This window comes from Grammomys surdaster, unplaced genomic scaffold, assembly GCF_004785775.1.
Source record: "Grammomys surdaster isolate TR1022 unplaced genomic scaffold, NIH_TR_1.0 199, whole genome shotgun sequence".
Classification (NCBI taxonomy): domain Eukaryota; kingdom Metazoa; phylum Chordata; class Mammalia; order Rodentia; family Muridae; genus Grammomys; species Grammomys surdaster.
In genome coordinates this window covers 2,550,584-2,573,607 of record NW_021604644.1, presented here as the reverse complement: position 1 = coordinate 2,573,607, position 23,024 = coordinate 2,550,584, and the positions used below count along the sequence as shown (strand labels likewise).

The 23,024-nt window shown below is 47.0% G+C and overlaps 1 protein-coding gene across 1 annotated transcript in view; it reads right to left on the bottom strand.

Moving 5' to 3' along the window:
- Window positions 1-23,024, bottom strand: part of Gabbr2 (gamma-aminobutyric acid type B receptor subunit 2) — a 327,200-nt gene that overhangs the window by 2,757 nt on the left and 301,419 nt on the right. Inside the window, exons 14-18 of the mRNA XM_028770277.1 lie at window positions 18,033-18,143; window positions 15,057-15,281; window positions 11,203-11,385; window positions 8,755-8,884; window positions 2,473-2,590 (exon numbers count right to left, since the gene is read on the bottom strand). Of these exons, the coding sequence (XP_028626110.1) occupies window positions 2,473-2,590; window positions 8,755-8,884; window positions 11,203-11,385; window positions 15,057-15,281; window positions 18,033-18,143 (767 nt within the window). The remainder of the gene's footprint in view (window positions 1-2,472; window positions 2,591-8,754; window positions 8,885-11,202; window positions 11,386-15,056; window positions 15,282-18,032; window positions 18,144-23,024) is intronic.

Below are 23,024 nucleotides of genomic sequence, written 5' to 3'. Positions count from 1 at the left end.
TAAAATAAAATAAAATAAAATAAAATAAAATAAAATAAAATAAAATATAAAAAAATAAAATCTGAGGGTAGGAGTCTGTGTCTCCTTAAGTCCAAGATCCATTGGTTCAACTGTTTATGCGCTTCTTCAGACATGATGCAGGCATTTGACCGAGGCTCACGGGTACCTACTATTGGAAATAGCCAGGAAGAGTGCAAGAAAGATTGCCTCTTGCTATCTCCCAATCCCCACTGAGGCTGACTGATTAAACTATCATGGCAAAATTAGGAGGACCCAACCAATCCTTCACACCACTCATCACCACACACAAACTTCAGTGTGATGTGGCTTTCAATACCCCACCCTCCAAGCTGCCTGTTCCCTCCTCCTGGCCCTCTGCCACTGCTGAACCTAGCAGCCAATTTGTCCCAGCAGGATCCTCCATGGCTTTCCAGGTTCTTTGGTGATTAACCTTGTCTTCTCTACTTTAGGAGGTCACAGAGGGGGAAAAAAGAGGACACGCCCTGATGTGGCTGTGACCTTCAGCGCCCTCAGGATCTCTCAAAATGGGGTGAATGTCTGTCTATTCTCCCCAGATCCTGCCCCCTGGTGGCTAATTTCCCTGACAACTCATTCGGGGGTGTTCTTCTATATCTTTGCGTTTATGTTTCCCATCTGGAATCCTCTTCCTCTGGAGCTCATGACCAAGTTTAAGTATCATCCTCTTTGTGGTACTTTCTCTGGGAGTGAGCCCCTTCCTCCTCAGAGTCCCCACAGCTCTTGGAAACAAGCCAGAGGTGGCACAGGACTGAGCTGGGAGTGGAAGGAGGTACTTGCATACTACCAATGGCGGAGGGATAGTAAGGGAAAAGATGCTGTCCTCTGGCTCACTTCTCCTGGCCACATCCTTAAAGCCTTAAATGACCGTCAAGTCAGTGGGTGACTTTAATATTTAGTAAGGCTATTTATAGGGAATATGTCAAGGGGGTGGCTTCTTGCTCTCAGTGGCACTTTTTTTTTATTTTGTTGTTGGATTTTGCATTTTAGTGTCTCTCAGGTGCAAACCAAACCAAACAGAGATTCTCACAAAGGAAAAAACAAAGCAAAACAAAACCAGGAATCAGAGAGCAGAGTGTTGCTACCCCACCTAAGGCTAAGGAAGGCACAACTCCTCCTTGTTTAGGGAAAGACCAGCTAAGTGCAGCCATGGAGGCTGGGATCTTGCGTCTGTGGAGCCATGAGGCTCTGTGTTGGAGGCACTCAATCCCAACAGGGTGTACCCCAGAGTTTACCCAGAGTTTGATGGTTTCTGAGATGTGTTGTTGCTTATGCAGTGTACTCTTGCCCTGAAGGGACCTGTGCCTCAGAAAAACTTCTCAGATACGTCAAAGTTCACAAAAGAACGTGCTGGCATTTTGTAGTTGTAATTCCATGCTGGGAATCAGGTGTTGGCCTGAAAGGTACCAGGGACATTCTAAATTCATAGGAAGAAAACCACCTACAGCTCTCCTTGCTGAGAACAGAGACAGTGGAGGGAGCCTGGGACCAAGTCACCTTCCCTCCTGATGGCTAAACTGGCAGCCAAAGCTGCGTGTCTTCTGGCTTTTGCTTTAGAGTTTTCGAGAACTCCTCAGGCAGCACATTGGAGAGGAAGCAAGCTCTTTTTCTCTCTCTCTGTTTTAGCCAAAGTATAAATAAGTCCATTTTCTGTTACCTAATTTTTATTTCCTAATTTCTTTTGGGATATAGGAAACTAAGCTGGCCAGGGCTGGCATCTGGTGGGCAGATAACACTGGACGGGGTGACTTTGCCGGTCCTTGTTTGTTTGCCACTTCCCAGAAGTCATGTCAGAGTTTATATATCTGCCTACTGCTTCCAATAAGCTGGAATGAGCTAACGTTTGTTGGGAACAGAGCTGAGATGTACAGGTCTGTACAGGTCTTTGGTTTCTTCTCTGACCCATCTTACTTAAATTGACAGCCCCTTCCCCATTTCACCTTACCTAATATGAGCACATGGTCTCTTGCCTTTTAAAATAAGTAGTTAGCCTGCTAAATAGAATGGAGACTCTCCAAGGTATGGGCAGGATGGGAGGAAGGCATCTCTGTTTTGTACACTTATGTGTCCCCAGTGTCTGTCTGACACTAATAGACTTCAATTATCACTAAACATATGAGTCTCACAGAGTTACAGTTTGCACACAACAAAAGCAGTGTGTTCTGGTGGAGAACATTTTATGGTGGATTTGATATTGGACAGTATTAAGTTCAAATCCTACTTCCTGCATTCAAGTACTGGGCGGGCTTGTTTGCGTCCTCTCCCCCTTTTGGATATTAGTCTCCTTGCCTGTCAAAGGAGCATCATAATATGGCTGCATCCCTGGGTCACTCAGAGCGCGGGTGAAATAGTAGCTGTGAAACTGATGTGCACATTGGAGACAACTGTACAGGGCAGTGTTCTCTTGAACATGGTTCTTCTGGGGATGGTACTTACTGCTCTGGGGAGTTGATGTCTTCTATGGGGTCTTTACATGTTCTCGAGGGCTCTGTTGTGTTCCACTGGAGCTGGGGGTTTTGATCGAGGTGATTTTTTAGAATGGCCTTTCCTCCATCTGTTGAAGACAACACCATAACTTTTGTTAGTTTTTTTTTAAATAAACATCAATCGTGAGACCTTGAGGATGCTGCCCAGGGAGTAACAGAGTCAACGATTCCTCTTGATTCTCTGAGTCAGAGTCTGCCTCTCAGCCCGTCTGGACCCATGAAGTGAGCTGAGGAGCTGCCACCCTCGGACAATAGCCAAAGGCTGGGAAGTGTGCAGCTGGTCTCTCTTCTTTCCATTCAAGGGGGAAAAAGGCAGGTAGGGATCAAGAGGACCAACGTGGACCATGCACTTAGCCTGAGGAAGTCTCACACTAAAGTCCTCTTTGGGCATGGGTGTCCAGTGAGAAAGGGGAAAGTCCTTTATGGTATGTTTTGGATAAAATTCACAAAAAAATAGATTGAACAGGAGTAGACTACCGTGGGGCAGGTAGCAATTGTTGTATCTTTACTGAGAAGCCTGGTCAGTGTTTGTCAACCAGTATAAAAGGCATGTGTCCCTCACCCAGCAACATTAAGGATTGAACTCACCGTCTTGTGTATGCTAGGTAAGCACTCCAGCACTTAGTTAGAGCCTCCCTCCCCTTTTTTTAAAGGCTCTAACTTTTTTAAAAAAAATTATTTTGCTTTATGCTTGTATCTCTGTGTTTGTCATGTGCATGTTGGTATCCAAAGAGACCAGGGGAGGGCACCAAGTCCCTTGGAGCTGGAGTACAGGAGGCTGTGAATCGCCTGTGGGTGCTGTGAATAAACTCAGATTCTCTGCAAGAATAATAAAATGTTCTTATCTGCTGAGCCATCTCTCCAGCTCCTGCAGGCCTGCTTGTTTTTATTTTATCATTCTAAGACAGTGTCTTACTATGTTGCCGTGGCTGGCTTTCAGCTTGTAATTTCCCTGCCTCAGTCTTCTAAAGAGATGGGATACATGTATAACTCTGGCCAGAATTTCTGCTTTTGGGAAGTATCCTAAGGAGGAAATCAAGGCATGAGCGAGGACATGCACAGGATGCTCAACTCAGCCTCATGAAATATTGAGATGTGGGTACTCATCTGAGTCTGCCCAGCAATGGAAGTTTGTGGACTCCATTCAAGAGAATGTATGGCCACATATCATAGCCAAATAAATCCCTCCTCTGGCTTCCAAAACATCTGGAGACGTATGTGGAGTCTGTATCCCTCCTAAAAGGTTGAGGTTGTCTCAGCAGGGCTGCACACTGGTTCTTTTGTTTGGTTTTTGCTGCCTTGGGGGAGGGTATAGGTATGTGATTTAGCTGCCCTGGGGGAGGGTATAGGTATGTGATTTAGCTGCCCTGGGGGATGGTATAGGTATGTGATTTAGCTGCCCTGGGGGATGGTATAGGTATGTGATTTAGCTGCCCTGGGGGACGGTATAGGTATGTGGTTTAGCATCCATTAAAGTGATCCCGATTATCCATGACTTTTGCATTTGCCAACTCCTTTACTTTCTCAAATGGACTTGCTACCCTGCCATCAACACTCTAGATGCATCTTGGTCATTTGTTGATGCACATGGTGTGTGAAGATGTTGGCATGTATGTCTGCATGTATGTGCCAGGCATGCATGCTCCAGCCTGAGGTGTGGCTCTCTATGTGCAGCTTCTACACTGTTCTAGCCCTGAGGTTGCTTTAGTGATGCTTGACACATTTTTGCTCTTTTCTGTTATAATGGTCCCCAAGTGCAGTGCTGACTGTTACTAAAACACAGGTGTCAGGCAAGCTTCTGTCAGGCACAAGCTAGAGGGCTGCTGGCCATGCTGCACACAGTGTGTGTTAGGAAGGTGATGTGTACAGAACAAACATGTACAGCAAGATATTGATTGGCTGACAAAAACAGCAACCTGGGAGGAGCTCACAGGAGTCTCACCTGGTTCTTCCTTAGGAGCATCAGTGTTTGCCAATATCCAAGGTGACCTTACAGAACATAACTACACCAATGCCGACTAACAAGAATCAGCTGTATAGGCCCAGTGCTGTGGTTTGAACATGTCCTTTTGAGTTCACGGTTTTATTTTTATTTATTTATTTATTTGAGATGGGGTATTATTATGTTGCCCAGGCTGGTCTTGAATTGTTGGGCTCCAATGGTCCCCCTGCCTCAGGCTTCTGGGTTGCTAGAACTACAGGCACATATCTCTGCACACAGAAATGTAATGAGCGTGCTAGGTGGTGACTTCAGAAGATGATCACATTTCAAGGCTGGACTCCTTAGGGAAGGGTTTAGTGTCCTTCTAAAGGGGCTCGAGGGACAGGGTTTGAGCCTTTTCTGTCCCTTCCACCTATGAGGAGATTGTCCTCTTCCAGAGAATGAAGTGGTCCAGGGACCATCTCAGAAACAGAGGCAAGGGCCTCTCTAGGCATTGAGCCTACCAAGTCCCTCATTCTGGATTCCCACCTGCAGAGCTATGAGACAGTACATTAATGTTATAGCTTTTTTTCTCCCCCTTCTTCCCTCCTTCCTTCCCTCCTTACCTCCCTTCTTTCTTTCCTTCCTTCCTTTCTTCCTCCCCTCCCACCTTCCTTCCTCCTTCTTTCCTTCCTTCCTCTTCCTTCTCTACTTTCTCCATCTTCTCTGTGTGTGTTGTGTGAGTGTGTGTATGTGTGTCGTACATGTATGTGTTGTATGTGAGTGTGTTGTATGTGTGTTGTGTTGTATGTGTGAATGCTGTGTGTGTGTTGCATGTGTGTTATATGTGTGTGTGTTGTACGTGTGTGTGTTGTGTTGTATATGTGTGTTGTATGTGTGTGTGTTGTGTTGTATGTGTGAATGTTGTATGTGTGTGTTGCATGTGTGTGTTGTGTGTGTGTTGTATATGTGAATATTGTATGTGTGTATGTTGTATGTGTGTGTGTTGTGTTGTATATGTGAATGTTGTATGTGTGTGCACTCACAATGTGAGTGTCATTCCTCAGGCACCCTGTCATACGCCTCTGCTGTCAATCCTCAGGTGCTGTCTGTGTACCTTCTACTTTTTGCTTGTATTCTTTGGGATAGTCTTTCATTGGCATGAAACTTGCCCAGGAGGCCTAGGTGACTACCCAAGATGCTCCTGGGGTCAGCTTGTCTCTGCCCTTCGCTGTGCTGGGATGACGGTGTGTGCCCTGACACTCGGCTTTTCATGTGTGTTCTGGAGATTAAACTCAGCCCCTTCCAGTACTTTACCAGCTGCACTATCTCCCACCCCCTATTTCTGTGGCATTTGATTGCCAAGATTGTGTCATTTAGTTATAGCAACACACAATCTATTATACAGAGACTGAATGCCAACAGCAGAAAGTGGTTCAGAGCAATGTCTACTTCAAGCAGCTATATTTGAGAAGATCTTTCTTCTTCTTTTTTCTTTCTTTTAAAATTAGACTTTTTCAAAAAAAAATTAAAAAAATTAGACTTTTTCATTTTGTTTTGTGCATGAGTATTTTGCCTGCATGTATATCTATCTGTCTATCATCATATGTGTGCTTCATGCCTGTGGAGATCAGAAGAGGGCATTGGATCCCCTGAAACTGGAGTTGTGGATGGCTTTGAGCCATCATATGGGAGCTGGGAAATAAAACCCAAGCCCTCTGTAAGAGCAACAACTCCTCTTAACCATTGAGCCAGCTTCTCCAGCCTCCTACCTGTTTGCTTAACAATATATGGTTTTAGGCAGAGATAGGCAGGTCTCTATGAGTTTGAGACCTGCCTGGTATACAGAGTGAGTTCCAGGGCAGCTAAGGCAACATAGAGAAATACTGTCTTGAAAAAAAAGTCAAAATCAAAGTCAAAATCAAAATCAACCAACCAACCAAAACCAAACAAACAACCCACCAAAAACCAAACCAAAACCAAATAAACAACAAAAAACCCAAGAAAACCCTCACCAAAAGCCCCAAACCAAACCAAAAACAACCAATCAACCATTACCACCATCACCACCACCAAACCCTCAAAAACAATATATAGTTTTAAAAATCAGCATTTTACTATATAGCTCAGGCTACCCTCAAACTCTCCGTGCTCCCAGATTCTGTTTTGTATTAAACCCCAAAAGACCTCCCCCTTCTAAGACTACTTACAGACTTACCACTTGGTTTCACCTAGTACTTCCTCGTTTTTACGTTCTATATTTGAATCTGTGTCCATCTGGATATTAGTTAACATTTATGTTATAAAGTACAGTACAACGTGAAGTTCTACCTCTGTTCTTCCCACAGGCTACTCACATAGCCCAGGGAAGCTTACAAAAACAATCTTCCTCCACTAATCTGAAGTGCTTTCCTTTGAAAAGCTGTAGATGCTGGCATTGCTAGGAGAGTCAGAGTCTCTCTATGTAGCTCTGGCTGGCATGCAGCTCATTAGGTGGATCAGGCTGGACTCGAATTCACAGAGATCCACCTGCCTCTGCTTCCTGAGAGCTGGGATCAAAGGTGTGTGCCACTATGCCTATCCCAAGAGTAATTTTTATCCTTTAAAATTGTAACCATTTCAATTTAAAGATTTCTTTACAATCAACATTTTATGTAACACACACACACACACACACACACACACACACACACACTGTGTATGTCTCTCTGTGTGTGAAGCTTTTAAAGACTGCACATACCTATAGTCCCAGCACTTGCAGGTGCAGACAGGAAGAGCAAGGTCATCTTTAACTGACTACATAGAAAGTTCTAGGCCAGCCAGGCAGTGGTGGTGCACGCCTTTAATCCTTTCACTTATGAGACTGACACAGGAAGATCTCTGAGTTCAACAGCCTGGTCTACAGAGTTTAAGAATAAAAGAAAAACATACTTTCATTGATTTAAAAATAGATTTTTTGCACACACTGGAGGTTGGACCCAGAGCCTGGAGCATGACAGGCAGATCTTCTACAGTGAGCTGCAGCCACAGCCCCTAAAACAACTTCATAGCAAATGATGCATGTATGCTGACAAACACCAAACTCCAGGGAGCACTCCACCGTGCTTGTGTACAGTGAAAAGAAAGAGAAAGCTTGCATACCGTGCTCTGCAGTATTGAGCCTTTCTGTCAGTACATGGTTGACAGCTTGTTTGTTCTTTCTACTCCTTTAAAAACTGTACTAACACAAATACTCACAGATGGCTGCATGTCCCCCACCCCATCCATGTGTCTCTCTCTGTGTGTGTATGTGTGTGTATCATGATGCTGGCTTCTTGCACTCCAGTTCTAACACACAGCTTTTAAAAACATTTTAAAGATACTTACTAGTGTGTGTGCATGTGCGTGTATGCGTGTGTGTGTGTGTGTGTGTGTGTGTGAGTTTATGTGCTCCATAGGTATGCAGATACCCTAGGAGGCCAGAAGAGGGCGTCAGATCCCCTGGAACTGGACCTACAAATGGCATGAATTGCTCAGTATGGGTGCTGTGAACTGAACTCAGGTCCTCTCAAGAGCATTGGTGCTCTTAGACATTGAGTCTCCTTTCCAGCCCCTTTAACACAATAGGCAGACACTGTGTCACTCATCCCATTATCCCTTACCTCACCTTTAAGTGGCTGTAACAGTGTGCGCTTTTTGATCACTTTATAACTGATGAAGTCACATTAGCTGTGTACCTGTAAGTTAGCGGTAGTCTTTCTCATCTACCAATAATGTTACAATGAGTGTTTAGGTGCCCACATGGATTTTTTTTTTTTTTTTTGCTGGGAAGCTGATACCTCAAGAGGTTGAACGCTTCACATTTGGACAGGGCCAGAGTGACTTCCAACGTCACAGGTGAATGTCCTCTTCCATATGTCCCACACTGGCTTTTGCTAAGAGGTAGACAGAGAGTGGCCCATGTCACAGTGACCTGTTCTCATGTGGTTGGTAAGAGGGGCACCATTGCAGCATACCCTCATGACCGTTCTCCTCTTGTACACCCCTGAGATGCTTCTAAAAGTGTGAAGTAAATATAAATCGTCCTCTGTGGTCCAAAGAGGGAAGTAACACTGGGACGCCAGCTGTGCTGTGTACAGGCAGACATGGTATCTGAGGGTAGAAAGTTGAAGCCCAGGGCTGGGGATGGGAGGCGATGACTCTGCACAGATTCAAAGATGTAGGCAGGAGATGAAGGCCTAGGTCCTTCAGCTCTGTCTGTTTGTGTTCATGGCTTCAGACCAGCCCTGTGCAAAGTGACAGGTCCCATAGCTGGACCCTGCCTCTTCTCACCTGTGCTCTCTGTGAAGTTGCCCAGGCTGAGGATGTCATTGAGCTCTTGGTAGTGATTCTGTTTGATGTATGTGGTCTTCTCTGGTGTGTCTTGTAGCTGCATGGTGACTTCTTCCAAGTCTTTGTCCAGCTGGAAGACAAGACTCCATCTGAGACCAAATCCCCAGTCCCAGCCCTTGGGGTTCGACTTCTGCATCCCCCCAACCCCTTTTGGTGTTTACAGACTGGGTTTCTCTGTGTAGCCCTGGAACTCATTCTGTAGATAAGGCTGGCCTAAAACTCAGAGATCTACCAGCCTCTGCTTCCAAAATACTGGGATTAAGGGTGTGAGGTACCACTCCCCGTCATGGCCTCTGCATCTAGAGAAGGACTTTGTTGCACTCATTCAAACAGGAGCTGAGATGAGATGGACCAGGAGTTGGCAGTCACATGACCTGTCTGGGCTTGAGCCCTGAGTAGGTCCAAGCAAGACCAAGAGGCAGGGCAAGGAGCAGGGGTAAGCAGAGAGGCCAGCTCAGGCCGAGGGGAGATGGGCTGTACTTCCTGGCTCTGTACTGGGCTTGTGAGCCTCAGCCTCTATTTGTAGCACAAAGACATCACAGTGCCCGCCTCACAGGATGTGTGGAGACCCGGTGAGATGATGGGATGTTTATCCCAGTGCCTGACATACAGAGGGAACCAGCTGCTAGAGGGCTATCAGAGCTATCCTTATAGCTACCCAGCAGACCCAGCCAGGAGGCTCACAGGCAGAACTCAGCATCTCTGAACCCTACACTATCATACAGGCTCCAGCCAGCTGGGTCACCTGGGAAGCTGAGCATGATAGGACTCAGTCACGCTCAGGTTGCAGAAGAATCAGGGCAAAGTCAGGGAAGTGTGCGTGGATGGTGGACGGTGGTAGTTGGGATGGCTAGTGGGTATCTGACTACAGTACGTGAAGGGAGTTTTATTAACTGTGATCACTCTTCTGAGGTCATGGGCAAAGCTGCTGCCTAATAAGTTTCTACATGAATGAAAAAGCAAACCACTACTCTTATCTGTGTTACCTAGTGGCAGGGTTGGGAGCCTGGGACCCGTGCAATGGGACATCCATTGAGGCTCAGTTCTAGGGCAAGCAAAGCCACTCTGGGGCTCTCAGCAGCGGGGGATTACACTGCTGGAAGGAAGCAGAAGGCTTAGTTCGCCACTGTGGTGTTGCTTGTTATAGACGTCTAATGAACTGGCAATGGGCTCAGAGCCACGAAAGCTGATGCTTTCTTTGCCACAGCAGCTGGTGCAGGATGCCTCCATCTTAACGGATTTCAGGTGCGGGGAACGAGTGTGTTGGCTCTCTGTGTGGCAGGGATCTGTGGCCCCCACAGAGGTTCCTGGATCTAGCAAACGAAACGCAGAAGTCCAATAGAATTTAAACCTCAGAGAGGAAAAGCCCTCTTTGCAGTTTGGGTACAGCCTGCTCGAAGGGATCTCTAACAGGCCCAAGCCTCGAACATGATACTGTTAGATCTTGTCCTCTCCCCACACCCCCTTGTTAAACCATTTGATTACATTCCTAAAGCTGGCCATCAAGATCTAGTCACTTATTTGGGTACTTTCTTTGTCTGACTAAAACACTAAGGTCCAATAATCAAACCAAAGTCCAGCAATCAAAATTCATTACTTGGCTATACTGACTAAAATATCCAATCAGAATTTACCAACTCAACCTAGGTCAGATTTCCCCTTTTCCTCTTAAAAGCCACTCCTACAGAGACACCTGCTGCTGCCTTTGCCAGATCCAGAGGCATTCCCTAGCTTGTCCCTCTCGGGTGATAATCTCCTTTGTGCTGGGTGTGTTCTGTGCTGACTCCAAGACCCCTTCACATACATACTGAAAACATGATTGGCAGTTTATTTGAAATTCAGAATTAACTGGTCACCCATATCCAATCTAGCAACAAGCTTCTTCCCTAAAAGTGTCTGGCAAGAGCCTACATTTCCCAGACTCCTCTGTGCTCTGTGGCTAAGTGAGTTCATGAAAATTTTGGCACTACAGGGAGACAGAGCCAAACTGTATGCAGTGTGTGTGTGTGTGTGTGTGAACATATGTATGTGTATGAGTGTTTATGTGTGTATAAAGTGTGTGTGTGTGACAAAGAGAGAGTATATATGTATGAGTATGTGTGTGTATGTGAGTGTGTAAGCATGCTTGTGTGTATGTGTGTGCATGACTTGCTTAAGGGGTGATCTCTTATGTGGGCTTTCTGTGTCTCTTATTCCTGAGATTGAAGCCATGTCTTCATCCTACTGAGCCTGGGGAATAGCAGGAAGCAGAAGAGGAGCCCCACCCCACAAATGACTTTGCTCAGCTGTGACCTCAGTCTAGAGGACTATGTACGGAGCAGGGATAGGTTGGAGACCAGGAAGAGGGAGTGGGACAGGAGGATGGGAGGTCTCCAGATGTGGACACACCTCTGTGATCTTCATTCGTAGACGGTGGTTTTCTGACTGCAGTCCCTCCAGACGTGATGTGCTCGCCTGGTTCACGCTGGTGACTGAAGTGGAGGTCTTTGAATCTTCTTTCTTCTGGTTCTGTGTGAACTGGAATCGCCTGTTCTGAGTGGCTGCATCAGGGTTTGTCCTCAGAGTGATGAGCTGAAGGAGCAGAGGTGGCTTGCAGTGAGACTCCTGCCATGGTCCTCTCTCTCCCCAACCATGTTCCCACACCAAGTCCTACACAGGAACTGACAGCACACCCCCCTCCCCCGTCCCCAGGAAGGTAGACAGGCTGGGGCTCAGGTGTCCCAGGCCCATGTTGGGCTCTGGCACAGGCTTGGCATGATGGTGGGCAGCCAATCACTGAGCCTCAGAGTCCTTCTGGGATAGGAGAATCAGCCTTCTGACTCTGGCTCATTCACACCCTACCAGGGCAGAGGCAGCCCAAGGCCTTGGGCAGGATCCTGCTGTGGAAAGTTTCTACAACAAAGAGATAGAGGACAGGGGAGAGTCTTCCATGATGAGTTTTTAGAGATTAGCTGTTGACCTGTTTGACCTGGCAAAGGTCCTTAGCAGCTGAAAACCACTCACATCTGGCATAGGACAGATTCTGTGGGGTGAGGGTCTGGACATGATTGAGCAACTAAAAGTGATTTTTATTTTATCTTTAATTATGTGCCAGTGTATACGCATATATGGGGTGTTCCTGTGTGTCCATGTGCAGGTGCATGTGGAGGCCACAGAGGGAGGTGAATCCTCTGGAGCTGCAGTTAGGTGTGGTTGTGAGCCGCCTGATTGGGTGCTGGGAACTCAGCCTGGACCCTCTGCAAGAGCAGTTTGGGCTGTTAACTACTGTAGCACCTTTCCAGCCCCAAGGGGGTTGCTCCCTCAGCCTTGGGTGTGGGTGTGAAGAAGAGCTTCATTGTTGTCCAGCCAGAAGGGATAAAGGAACTGCTGTGCTGGGGGAGGGGGTATGGAGTGGGGGTTGGGAGTGGGGTTGGGGGGCAGTGGTCTAGAAGGGATAGCGGAGAAGGCAGCACAGGCAAAGGAACTTAGGGGAAGGCTATTATTACTATCATTACTATGTTTATTAGTGTGTGGGTGCACAGTAAGACATGCATGTGAGGGTCAGAGAACAGTTTTGTGGCACTGGCTCATTTCTTTCTCTTTTTTTTTAATATTTATTTATTTTATTTATATGAGTTCACTGTAGTTGTCTTCAGACACACCAGAAGAGGGCATCTGATCTCATTACAGATGGTTGTGAGCCACCTTGTGGGTGCTGGGAATTGAACTCAGGACCTCTGGAAAAGCAGTCAGTGCTTTTAACCACTGAGCCATCTCTCCAGCCCACACTGGCTTTTTCTTTCCACCTCTATGTGATTTCAGTGCTCCAGTTCAGGTTGTCAGCTCTTTGTGGCAAGGGCTTTAGCCTCTGACTCATCTTGACAGCTTTTCTTTTCCTTTTCTAAAACATTCAATTTTAAAAGATTTATATATATCTGAGGTCAGGCTGCACAGGTCCCTGAGAGGTTAAGGCCTCTTTATTCATGGCTGCAGAGAATAATGTTTGCAAAATATCTCTTCAAGCCGGTCCTCTAGATTGGTGTGACAGGTATATCCAACAGGGGACACGTGGCTGCTGAGAGTTCCAAATGTCGCCCACCACACAGCCATGAGCTTACTTGAAACTATGCCTTTTTTTGTGTGATTCTTAAAAACCCAGTTGAGTTAAAAATTGGTTCCTGAGCACGAACTTTGCAGAGGACAACATCGTGTCACACGTCAGAGGCCTGATGTGCATGCACTGTAAGACGTGGGTGGATACTAAGAGGGGCTGTTCCTCTTGACCCAGTAATGCCAGCTCTAAGGCTGTTCACAGCAGATGACTGGAAACAAAAGGATGTGCTCTGCAGAGAAAAATGTTCCTTAAAAACCTACAGTGATTGGAGCATTCAGTAATAAGGGATCAAGCGGACATGAAGGCAACAGACTCACCCTCAGTGGTGCAGGTGTGGGAAAGGATAAAGGGTGGGGAGCCAAGAGAGAGATGCAAAGGAAAAGAATGAATGTGCTGTACTGAGACCAGGAGAGCCGCTCAGTGGCTAGGGGCACTCACTGCTCCTGCAGAGGACCCAGGTTTGATTCCCAGCACCTACATGGGTCACAACTATCTGTAATTCAAGACCAAGGACTTCTAACCTCTGAGAGCACCAGGCACGCACACAGTACACATATATACATACATGCAAAATAGTTATACACATAAAATAATAAATTAAATAAAATATCCCAAATAAAAAAGCAAAACGCAAAAAGCAAAAGCAAGCTAAAAATGAAGTCCAAGGTATGGCAAGAAGGCTTAGTAAGGAAAGGTGACTGCCACCAAGTCTGAAGCTCTGGGTTCGAGTCTCAGAATTTACATAGTGGAGGAAAGAACTGACTCCAGGAGATTGTCCTCTGACAATGTATGCTATGGCACACCTGCAACCTCTCCTCCCCTCATAAAATAAAATTTTAAAATGTGACTTTAAAAGATCAACAGGAACTGCCAGGCAGTGGTGGTGCACGCCTTTAATCCCAGCACTTGGGAGGCAGAGGCAGGTGGATTTCTGAGTTCAAGGCCAGCCTGGTCTACAGAGTGAGTTCCAGGACAGCCAGGGCTACACAGAGAAACCCTGTCTCGAAAAACAAAAAACAAAAAAACAAAAAACAAAAATCAACAGGAAACACATTGTCAAACAGGAGTACACAAATAAACATTAATAGTTTGTTAATTTGGGGTTGGGGATCTTGTTCTTCTCCCTTCCTTCCTTCCTTCCTTCCTTCCTTCCTTCCTTCCTTCCTTCCTTCCTTCCTTCCTTTCTTTCTTATTTTTCCCTTTCTTCTTTCTTTCCTTCCTTCCTTGAGACAAGCTCTCTTTATAGTCCTGGCTGTCCCGGAACTTGCTTTGTAGACCAGGCTGGCCTTGAACTGAGAGATCTGACTGCTTCTGCTTCCTGAGTGCCAGGATTAAAGTGTGTGCTGCCAGTGAGCACTTCTCTTTCTTTCTTATTTTTTTCTCTCTCTGTGAAGTATGTTTTCCTGTACATATGTTTAATGTATGCACACAAGTGTGTGGGGGTGCAAGAATGCATGTGTGCACTTGCACATGTGGCCCCAAGTTGCATCACAAGGGAATGCAAACTGGGGATGCACCAGCTGTCACCCCCTCCAGTCCCCAGTTCTTCTTTACTCTCACAACTGGTTTCCTGCAGAGGCCAGACATTAACAAAGGGTATCTTTATCATTTTTTTCAAACCTGGACTTCACCAACTCAGCAAGAGTGGCTGGCTGGCCAGTGAGTTCTAGGATCCTCCTTTGCCTCTCCTGAGCTGCTAAGATTACAGGCATGCCATGTTTAGCTTTTTTTTTAAAAAAATAACTTCTTTATAATTGAACTTAGACTTCATGTTGCATGAATTGGAAGAAATTAAAGTAGTTCTCTTGCAACAAAAGCCAGGAATGGTGGTGGTGCACACTTGCAACATCTGTGCTAGGAAGGCAGAGACATCTGGATCTCTGGAGCTCACTGGCCAGCCAGCCTCGCTTAGCCAGTGGGCCACAGGCTATTGATCGACCCTGTCTCAAAAATAAAGCGGATGGAACCTGAATAACAAAACTAGAGGTTGTCCCCTGGCCTCTACCTGTGCACATGTACCTGCACGCAGGTATACACAAAAACACACAAGACACACACGTGCGCACATGGATACATGCATACGTGTGTCCTTTCCCTCCGTAGGTGGGGTGGAGTCTACAGTCCCCTCGTGACAGGCAGAGGCTGGTACCTTTGGCACGAACACCAGGCAGAGAGTGATGGTGCTGCAGAAGATGATGACCAAGGCCACGATGCAGAACTGCACGTTGGGCTGGTCACGCGTCAGGAAGGAGACGGCAGCCCCGATGATGCACATAATCCCCACGTTGTACACGCTCATCCCAATGTACTTGCTGTCGTTGAGGGCAGGGATGCTCACGTTGCGGGTTTCCCACGCTAAGAAACAACCGAACAGCTGAAATGGTGAACAGAAAGGGGAGGCAGTCACTACCGGGAGGAGGTCACTCTTCACTGCTGGTCAAGCTGCAGGAAATTCTGGAGGCCACCAACTACTTCCATGTGTGGCTCCAAGTTGCACCATGTAGACTGGAGGTGTGTCAGCCCCCAGTTCTCCTTCACCCTCACAACTGGTTTTCTGTAGAGACCTAAAGAGGCCATAGGTGAAGGAAATGCACATAGGATCTTGAGTGTTTTCTCTCTCTGGAGAAAACTGAGGTTCAGAGAGGAAAGACGGTGGCCCCACATGGTATGGAATGGCAGGGGTGCCCTGTGGCTCGACTCCTCTCATCCCTCCTGTGTAGACGTGTTTCCTGTCCTCTTGGAAGTGGAGCTGGCATATGGATGTTCTGGACATTGTCCTGTAAGCGAGAGTGTGGTGCACAAGTTCTGGGCTCTGCCTTTAGGGAGGAAGAGGTTGCATCTCTTGCTTCCTAATAGGTGGAGCAGACTGTGATGTGTGGCGTGAATGTGGGGGACAAAAGACCTCGAGAACCCTCAGCTCTAGATGACTGGCCTCTGGAGCGGATTTGCTAAGAGGGAAACTGCCCATGTCTTTAATCACCATTTTTTTGGGGGGCTTCCTCTCACATGCAGCTTTCCCCCCTAACATCTCCCTACAGATGTAGACAGGAAAGAAATAGATAGGAGAGAGGCTTAAGGGAGACTTCCGCTCTCACAGTCCTCTGAGGGAGGGTTGGCCACAGGGGTAGTCCACATCTGCACCCCTGGGGGTAGTGAGGGAAGCAGAAAGGAGACTTGAGCTTCCTATAGGTGTAGGGTCTTGGGGCCTTCTCATTAATACCTCGTCTGTTTGTTTCACCTAGTAACCAATGTCTGTCATTGTCCTGGTGACCTGCTTTCTTAGGGTGACTTAATTTGGCTTCATGGGGCAGAAGCAGGCTAGATGAGCTGGGGGAACTGGAACGATCTCTCCAAGTCACTGTCCATGAGACTCCAAACAGGTCTCTTCACCTCTCAGGCCTCATTTGCAGTGTCTAGAAGATGGGGTAACACTTGTCCCCAGGGGCCTCTGTTTAGATGATGTGAGGGGAAGGAAAGATGCCAGAGTCCCTGAGTAAGCTTCTCTGATAGATGGTACCTCACACACAATGCTGGTTTCCTCTTTCCATCTCTCAAGCGTGTCCTCTACTAGCCTGAATTATTTATTTATTTAGTTATTCTATTTAGAGACTAGCTTTTGTTCCATAGCCCAGGCTGGTCTTGAACTCTCTGTCCTACTGCCTCAGTCTCTAGGGTGCTGGTTTAACTATCCAGGCAAGGAAGGAGGCATTCTAAAGGGACGCTTGTGAGCCTCACTTTGACTGCCAGACTATTGAACTAGAATTCCTCTAGGAGTCTCATGTGGAAAGGAGAGAAGGCCTGTTCCAGCCAAAAAGGAATATCGATTTTGAAAAGAGATCTATAATTTACTGGACAGCTCACAGGAGAGGCAATGATGGGCTGAAGGTAGGCAGGACCACACCTTGACCAGGACTCTTTGGGTGTGTATAATGACTTCTTAAACATCAGCATTGCTTCCAGACCCTAGAGATGGACTTAGGAGAGGATGGGGTGGGATGTCGCTGAATTTCGTTTCCCCTCTTCCCAATGTGGCCACACTGAAACTCTCCCTTTTCTGCTTTCCACATTGATTCAGCTGTTCTAATTGGTTTATGGAAGATGGGTAGCTGAACCCAGGTCACTGGGGCACAAGTGGTACCTCACAGGCACAGGTACCTCAGTAACCCTGCAATTACAGGTTTGTGCCCCAACACTCTGCTGACAGAGTCTTTTAAAAATTTCTTTACTAGGGAACAGCAGCTTTGGAAGCAGACACACAGGAAGGAAGCCATAGTCTGCTGGAAGCCTGCACTGTGCAGGTCCTTCATGCTTGCTCCTTCAGTCCCCAGAGGCTGTGTCCCCTCTTGGGGAGGAAGCACAGGGATGCACCTGGTGCAGGGACCTGCCTGGGGTGCACGGTGGTGAGTGAGAGGGCTAGACAGGAGCCTGAGACTCTAGCTGTGACCAGGATGTACCAAACCAGCAGGAGCCTCATGCAGTACGGCCATGTCTGGGGACCTGGGGATAGCTACAAATCTCTGAAGAGTGTCAGGAGGAATCAGAGTCATATGTTCTCAGATCTTCAAGGAGTGGGATGAGGATTCCTGGGCACTGAGTTGAGACAAGGAAGAACTTTCTGCATCTGTAGTGGCTCTCATGGGTATATTCACATCCAGATTCCTGGAAGGGGTGAATGTGGCCGTGCTGGTGGTGGGGGCACGTGGTTGGGGGTGGGGTAGAGAGTCTTTGGAGATACAATTAGGAATCTGTGAACGGAATTTTCCAAGATCATCTAATTGGTCTCTAAACCCAACGACAAGTATTTGGAGAGAAGAGAGAAAAGACTTAGAGACAAGCTATCAATCTTTGAGTCAAAGGCTGCCTGGAGGAGTCAGGGGAGGGCTCTTCCTCAGAGCCCACGGGGGAAACATGGCCATGCATCAGGAGGGGAACTGGAATATCATTTATGCTTATCTCCTTGGGCTATGGTGGGGCCTGAGACCAGGCCCTGCATAGACTAAAGGCTTAGTCACATGGGGCATGCTCTGTTTATTTGCTTTGCTTATTTTCATGTTGTGAAGGACCCTAGGAGAGACAGACCTGGCAAAGAAGTGTCCCCCAACTCTGCCTCCTGCTTGGTACCTACCATGAGGAGCCCCTTGTAGGCGTAGACAATGCCGAGCCAGATGGTCATGTGGGTGTTTTCGCAGTGTTCCAGCAGTGGGCGGATGGAGATGTCCCGGCCTGCTGGGTCCGGCTGCATAAAGAGAAAACAAAAACCCCAGGGATAGATTGGCCACCTTCCAGCAGCAGAGTCCCTAGCCAAAGGCCTCCTTTTCTCACATACTCCACAACCAGTGATACATCAGGAGACCTTTGCAATTCCATGGTGGGACAACAGTGTCAGCTACCATCCGCTGTGCTATGCTTGAAGTCAAGCATAGGGTTCAGGGCTCAAGACCTGAACCCTGGTCTTGTGGCTTCTTCATGGTGGTCCAACTTGAATTAGAGCTGCCGAGGGGAAGGGGGGCATTAGCATTGTGCCCCAAGGGTCTGATAAGTCCTTAAACCCTTCTGATAGAAATAAAGATTATTTTGAAGATGCGTGTGCCCCTCCTTCTTCTTGGTAACAAGGCACCTTGAAGAATTGGAATTTCCCCCCAGGAATTCCACTGAAGTCTGATGCCAGCCAGTTGGAGAGCTTGTCTCCTAGAAAGAGATCACTCATGGTACACACAGCTTGTCAGACCACCTTGCAGAAGAGACAAGACCATGATGGTCTGAGGATAGTCTGGACCACACCTCGACCAGAAGTGTTTTGTTTTGCTTTCCTCTGACCTTCTAAACCAAACCCCAAGGATGGCTTGAGAGGGGCTCACTGAATCTCTTTGTTCCTCTCCCAGTGTGCCCAAGTTGAAGATTGTCTCTTTTCTTTGTTTGTTTGGTTTTTTTGAGACAGGGTTTCTTTGTGTAGCCCTGGCTGTCCAGGAACTTGCTCTGTAGACCAGGCTGGTCTCAAACTCAGAGGTCTGCCTACCTTAGCCTCCCAAGTGCTGGGATTAATGGTTTATGTGTCACTGCTGCCTGGCTCCTATTTTTTTTTAAATTAGTGCTTGTTTAACTGCCTTATTAAAAATAAATGGCCAAATCTGGATTATCAAAGCTGTTAGGGCCCAGGCTCTGAGTCTTAATAATTGGCTTCAGCAGCACAGAGATTAAAACTGGAATGACACAGATGAGATTAGCCTGGCAAATTCCTGAAGTGTTCAGTGTTTTCACCAAGGAGCTATGGGCCACTGATGGCTTCTGGTGAGGGAGAGCTAGTTCTCTTTAAGGGTGTGGTCCCTCGTAGGTGAGCTATGCTCTAGTGGCTGACTCCATATCTAGGAACATATAGAAAGCACAAACTGCATTTTGTGGTTATTAAAAGGGGGAAGGGGTACAAAATTAGGGGGGAGTAGGAGGATAAGTGTAGACCTTGGAGGAGTTAGGGTGAAGTATGTGTATGTATGGAATATGATCAAAATACATTGCAAGAAATTCTCAAAGAATTAATAAAAGTATTATAGTAAGAAAAGTCCAGTAATAAGTCACCCTATAGGAGGTGCCTGCAAGGCTTGTTGAAAGAGCAAGAGAGACAACTGGTGGTAAGTTGGGCAGGGATATCTGGAGGAATCTTTGGAGTGAGCTTGGGCAGCTGTAGAGTGTCCTGTGTGCATTAGCTGACCATTGTCACAACTGGCTTCAGGTTATGCATGCTGGACAGGAATCCTGCCTAAGAGATGTCCTCAGCTCCCCTGTGCTATACCTCAGAGCATAGGATGGCACCTTGTCCAATGACTGGAGATGTTCACTGTGCTCACATGGCTATGGTGGTCATACCACTTCCCTTTTATGATTAAGGAGTCATTCTTGGGATCCACCATGAGATCCTGCAAGGATCTCACGTTCCCTGCAAACACTAGCTCAGGCCTAGTGACTCTGGGAACGGCAAACCCAGGATTTGCTAACTGTCACCCCATTTGGACACATCCCATTCTGCTGCAAAACAGTACCTTCTTGCTTCCCTGACATCCATGGTCTCTCGGGTTCTTTTAAGCCTAGCATTCTACAACCCATTGCTATCATTATGCGTTTTGACTCAAGTTTTGCGGATTTGGCCGGTGGAAAACGCCTTCCTGTTGCCGCTGATGTTTTCTCCCATGTGTTCCTGTCATTTTATTTTTTGAACACTTTCTTACTTCTTGGCACAGAATGTTCTCAGCTCCCCTGGCATTTTCCTTGGCCCAGCATTGGAATTTGGTTATTTTTCTTTTCAATGGAAAATGGTGCTTAGAGATCAACGCCTGAAAAGTTTGTGGGCTCACTGTCTTAGGGTATCATTGGTTTTAGTTGTATGCATGTATGTATGTATGTATGTATGTATGTATGTATGTTTATATCTATCATTTATCAGTCTTATCTAGTAACTATCATTTATTATCCATTTGTCACTTAGCTAGCATCCATCATCCATCTTTGTCTGTTATCTAACCATCTATCAGCTGTCTGTTTATCTATCAATCATCTATGTATCATTCACCTATCATCTTTGAGTCCTTTATTAACCATCTATCTATTGTCTATGTATATTTACCAGCCGCCTATCGTTGGCCATCCCTCTATTTATCCCTCTCCTCTATCATCTGTTCTATATCTATTCATCTGTTTTTCAGATAAAGCCATACGTCAGAGATCTAGCCTGCCTCGCCCATTCCCTAATTTCACCTCTTTTGCACCGAGACCCTTGATTTCCAACCGAGTCACTATATTTACTTACTTGCCTGGTCTCACAATACAGCGTCAGAATCCACTCACAGATAGATACCAACAACAAACTTATTAAGTAAAATAGATGATTTCTTAGCAAATCATATTTGCCAGTCCGATGGCACCCCTGAAAGCAAGCATATTGTCAAAGAAAGGTGTTCAGAATGCTGTGCTCTTCTGAAGGTGTGCCTGACAGCAAGGGGTGGTTGTACCCAGGAAGAGGGGGCCTGTGGAGGGTAAGCTCCAGGCAGGGGAACTTAGGATCCCTCCTTCACCTGGCTGATCTCTAGGCCTGGCCTTGGAGGCAGGCACTGCCTGGGTTCCCGTGGGTGAGGCAAGATGGTTTTCCTGTATGGGAGCCCAAGGAGCTCAGTCTGTTGGGGTCTGTGGGCTCAGACCTTTTTATCTTCAGATTGGTCAACGGTGTGCTCTCGGGCTCTATGCCCCATTAGCTGTGCCAAGCCACAGAAAGACATGAGCTTAGATTCTTTGAGTTCATATGTGAGCAGGAGTGTTAGAAGGGACAGGAGGTTCCTGAGGTGACCTCTCCAGAATGCTGGAGATGACCCTTCAGGACACCCTCAGCGGCTAGGATGCATTCATTGTGGTTAATGGGGTTTCCTGACATCCTCCCATTGTTTCATTAAGGAGACAGAATGGACTTGTTCCAAAGGTCAGCAGTGACTTGGTGTCAGAGTCTGTGTCCGACAACCTCACAGACATCAGAATGCAGGAGCAGAGGCCCCCACGGTCATCTGAGCTGCAGGTGTATTAATGGTTGCGTCTGCTCTTGTAGACGGAGGGAGCCGTGTGAGGGGGCTCAGCTGCAGGGGGGATGGGTGTTCTGTCCCATGCCACTGTTCAGTGGTTCAAGGAGAACTTGATTGGTGGCAGCTGACAGTGTCTGCCTGGCTCTACATACTGTGACAGGAACCCCTTCCTTTGACCATTGTGGAGATGGCTACGTGATCATTTTACTGAACCAAACCTTCTTCCTGGACTTTACCTATTGCAGACTTCATCTTTCTTCTTGGACTGCCCAGAATGACTCTGAGCTGTCTCTCTGAGTCTCGACGGGCAGTCTATAAAGGACACAACTTGCACTTTCTTCCCCCTGATTCTGGTGCAGCTTTGAGTGTCCCCTGATCTAAGGGTTGAGCCTGACACTCTCAGTATGTGGAGTGGACTGCTGCATCCTGCTCTGCATGCCTTTGACTCTCCAAATATCTGCCTTCCTCTGGGAAGTCACATGGTCCTTGTTCCATCAGGAGATGCTCATGGGACTGCTGCTATTTGCCTCTACTGCCTACATTCCAGCCCAGCCATCTTTCATCCCAGCCTGGATAACATCTATATCCTCTCCCATGCTTTCTTTAAATCCCAGCTCTCACATCCAACCATCTGTTCCCTAACAACCCGGCCACAGCCTGGACTGCAGCCGGGCAGGGCAGGGGAGGCAGGACCGATGGAGAGTTCAGACAAGCCAGTGGTCCTTGGGGCCAGGGACCTGATTTTTCCTTTACCTCCCCACATTACAGGTGCTGACTTGGAAGTAACTCTCCCGACTTGGCTTTTCACCTCACCCTCTTGTAGTTCCAACTCCATGTTATGGGACAGTCACAGTGGCCTGGGTTGGACTAGGGAATGATGGGAAGTCTTTAAATATTATAAAGAGACCCTGGTACTGAGTCTCAATGCAAGCTAAGTAAGTCACTGTAGGGTCATCCAGATCCTTTGTGGGACTTGGGTTCACAGTAGACTGTCAAGTCACGCCTGTAGGGAGGAAGGGCCTCCACCTGAGTGCTTTTGAGCTATAACTGTCATGCATCAAAATGCCACTAGAGGTCACCAAAGCACTGTGTGGCATGCTGTGGATTGCCATCCTGTATTAGCTGCACAGAGCTTCTCACCTGTTCAGTGAGGCTGCAAAATGGGAAGCTGACATTTACTAAAAAAAAAAAAGGACCTACTTACTGGCTCTGACAGAGGCCACTGAGGACTGGTATCCAAGCATTGTGGCAGACCCAATCCTCAGCTTCCAGGGAAGCTATCAAGGAGTGCTGGAGAGAGGGGACACTACCTTCGGTTCCCTTGTGGTGGGCTGTCCACAGAGCCTGGCTTCAGGCTTCCCTCTGTCCCCAGGACTCTATTTCCTCTGGCTTAACAGAGCTGCTCTTGCTCTGGATGATTGGTTGTAAAGATTCGCAGTCTGCTTGATTCTCTGTAGTTTTCTTCTTTCCTTTTCTCACCTGGCAGTTTGTCAAGTATTCGTCCATTTATCCATCCATCCATCCATCCATCCATCCATCCATCCATCCATCCATCCAAC